Raw genomic sequence first — 3,491 nt, 5'->3', positions numbered from 1 at the left:
TGGGACAGTGAGATTTTTTTGAGAATACTAAAAGTTTTTGTATTTAATAAGGAAACAGAGAAAGTAGAGGTTATTGAAGAGACAGGAAGTGTTCTGTTAGGAATGTTAAAAGACCTAAGAAAATGTTAGCTGTTTTTTAAGTACATTTTTGCCATTGCAGGGAGTTAAGAAATCGCCCAATATTTTGTTGGTATAAACCACAGGTCTTTCACTGTAGGATATATTGGAGAAAATGTCTTGAAATTAACTTTGCATTGATTAAATTATCACTTTGCCGGTGCCAAAAACCATATAAACAATCCAACCAAAAATACATACAACAGCAGTTTGGCTGAAAACTGCTCCCCAACTTTTTGTCGCTTCCAGAATATTGCCAGCAATGTAAACCCCTACAAAACCTGCAAAAATATGAGAAAAAAATAATCCTAAATCTTTGTTTAGAAAGCAATATAAAATTGTCATGAGCAGAGAAAACAAGCCATGGCAAGTCTAATAAGAAGAAGAAAGGTAACATTTCCTCTTAGCCAGACATGTTCACATTGAATATTAGAGATACAGGACGTCACTTGTATGATGGTGGCACTCGTTTACAATAATCATGTGATGTCAAGACAAGGACACACAGACACACACTGTTATATAGACACAAACCTAGCATAGAAAAAAAAAAAAGGGACATAAAAACAACTGACCAAATAAATACTGTCGTTTACATTGATTTCATTTATTTAGTGACATTTATATAGACTTTATTGGACTTATTTGATAAAGAATAAGAAACAGACAAAGACAGAAGAGAACCTACCTGGTATTGCACCTGCCATGTTCATGATGCCTGAAATCAAAACAGAAAAAGAACAATTACATATAATGTTGTTAATAATAATGATAATCCTACGCAAAACACTTTCAATACAGTAACCATAAGAGCATCACAGCAAACCACAGCAGAGACCCAAGGCACACAGAGCTGCGCTCAGTAGTGAAGTGAAAGCACGTTATAAAAATAAAACTACTGAATAATAATAATAATAATCACAATGGAATTGTGTATAGTGCTCAGGTGCACCACAGCTTATCAAAGGCGCATGTACAGTCTATAGAACTATGTACAAATGACAGGAAAAATGAACAGTGTATGAGTCATGCATGTGTGCATGTGTATGGAGGCAGGGTGGATATCGGTTGTAGTGTTGGCAAATTTCAGGAAGAGGTTTTAAAGGATGCAATGTCTTGGCAAAAGAAAGATTATGGGGAATGGAGGCTGGAAGAGTGTATGTATAGATAAGAGTAGGGATATGGGTGAGCATCTGTGTGTGTGTGTGTCTAATTGCATGTGTTCTAATGAATAAATATATTTTTAAGGGAAGGGATATAAGGGGAATGAAGACAACCTACCAAAAACAGATCCTGCATGTTTGGGAGCAATGTCCTGGGGGTTTATTAATATCCCGCTGCCATGGAAACCGCAGCAAGCAACTGCACATGCTAGGCAGAAGAGGGATGCTTCAAAACTTGATGTATATCCGATCAGCATCAGAAATATAGCACTTCCACACAAGGCTACTGTCTGCAAAACAATAAAGATTACTAATCAATCAGAATTTGATAGAGTATTAACAATTATTGATTATTTAAGTATGTCTACTCGCCTAATGTTGCTAAATTGTATTGAGGTAAACTGTGATGGACTCTCCCTGTTGAAGACCATGTACAAGCATTCAGCTTTTGCCAAACAACAACCTACACAAATAATTAGTTTCTAGTGATTAAACGTTCATGTTGCACATTGGACCAGTCTCTCTCCAGCAAATCGACATTGTCTGGACAGGGGTCAAAGCGTACCACAGAACAATGCAAATTGAAGCATTTTGCTCAAGAAACACAACACGTCACCCAGGAATTGAAACCACAATCTCGCAATCATGAGTGCAACATCCTAACCACCAGGCCGTGTGCTTTTATTAGGTAAACTGTACCTTAAATATCAATTCACTAATTACATACCTGCAATCCACTGATTGGATCACTGTTGACAGCAAATTACAATGAGCAAAGCTCTACCCACCCCAATCCTGATATAATTACTTTTGCAGATGACCAAACACACTTCTCCATGTTGAAAGAAGCATGCACTGTTATTGTTGTTATTGTACACTCAGATATCGTCCTTTCCACCCCATCTCATTTGCAGCAGCAGCAGCAGCACTGTCGCTTCTGTTTGGATTATTACATCATTGGTCACAATTTAACAATGTTTTATGGAAGAATAATTTCAAGGTATTTATTACTGCCAATTCAAAGGAAATGGCTGTTTTCTGTGGAAATATTTGACCGGATAGTGTTGTGGGTCTCAATTTCAAATAAACACTATGAACTGAAGGTAGATACAGACAAATGAAAAAGAAGGGAAACATTTCTAGTTTCATTGCAGTTTAGCTGTTTGGAATATAAATAATGCGTCAACTTACCTCCATAAATTTTCTGACAAATGTCACAGTGTAACCTGATGTGCCACAGAAGAGAAAGAATAGAGATCAATAATCACAAAGACATTTTCTAATAATACATTTATAAATATTTTTACAGTTCATTTAGCCAAGTACTTTAATACATAAGATATATATATATATATATATATCAGTGTAACAAAGTTTAAACTCTGTCATGTGCGAGGAACTATAGCAGTCAAGGGTGGTTACAGATGACAGTGTTGATGGAACACAGTAGAGGTACAGTCAAGATTAACTGTACCTCTGTTGATAGAACACAACAGAGGTACTGAGGTACCATCTGCAAATGTAAGCAGCTTCAACACTGTGGAGTTATTATTTGTTTAAGGAATGTGTACCAGTGTGTTCTACCCAGGGGAAGTGAGATTTAACTTTCATCAATCTTTAATCATTTAGCAATACAATGAAACATTAAGCCCAATTTTTCCAGTTTTTACGTTTTAACGCATGGTTATTTTCATTCCTTCCTTAGGGGGATGATGGTAAATGGAGGACATGCAAGATTTATTTTTAATGCAAATGAGTTTCATACTAAACGATAATGAAAACTTGATGTGGAGTCAAACGAGAATTCTTTAATCTTTTGTCTTTTTGACAAAAGCAAAACTTACCTTTGCATATCATGACATCTGCTAACCAACCACTGAATATAGAGCTTGGAATGGTCACTACCCATGGCACCACATTAAATACCCACCCCTACAACACAAACAAACAAAAATAATACATGTATTTTAAAAGAGTTTCAATGCAAACATTAAGTAAGATACTCAATAACATCATTGTAGAGGGGAGGAGGAGGAGGAGAAGGAGGAGGAGGAAGGGGAGGAGGGGGAGAAGGAGGAGGGGGATTTAAGAGTAGACTGAAGGTTGGTTGTCACTTGCAGGTGAGTATGGCATTGGTGGCTTGTATCAGGATTTTGCTGGTTGTTTTAGGTCGTTGTGACTTGTGTGAGAGCAGACAAAGACTGTTTCTTG

At 36.7% G+C, this 3,491-nt stretch overlaps 1 protein-coding gene across 1 annotated transcript in view; it reads right to left on the bottom strand.

Moving 5' to 3' along the window:
- Nucleotides 1-6: 6 nt before the first annotated feature.
- LOC106876091 (solute carrier family 17 member 9) overlaps nucleotides 7-3,491 on the bottom strand; it is a 12,811-nt gene continuing 9,326 nt past the window's right edge. Inside the window, exons 8-12 of the mRNA XM_014924498.2 lie at nucleotides 3,125-3,212; nucleotides 2,472-2,506; nucleotides 1,399-1,570; nucleotides 806-835; nucleotides 7-398 (exon numbers count right to left, since the gene is read on the bottom strand). Of these exons, the coding sequence (XP_014779984.1) occupies nucleotides 259-398; nucleotides 806-835; nucleotides 1,399-1,570; nucleotides 2,472-2,506; nucleotides 3,125-3,212 (465 nt within the window). The 3' untranslated portion in view covers nucleotides 7-258. The remainder of the gene's footprint in view (nucleotides 399-805; nucleotides 836-1,398; nucleotides 1,571-2,471; nucleotides 2,507-3,124; nucleotides 3,213-3,491) is intronic.

Source organism: Octopus bimaculoides, chromosome 23 (assembly GCF_001194135.2).
Source record: "Octopus bimaculoides isolate UCB-OBI-ISO-001 chromosome 23, ASM119413v2, whole genome shotgun sequence".
Classification (NCBI taxonomy): domain Eukaryota; kingdom Metazoa; phylum Mollusca; class Cephalopoda; order Octopoda; family Octopodidae; genus Octopus; species Octopus bimaculoides.
Note: the sequence above shows the minus strand (reverse complement) of the source record. Positions and strands in the feature narration are given on the sequence as shown.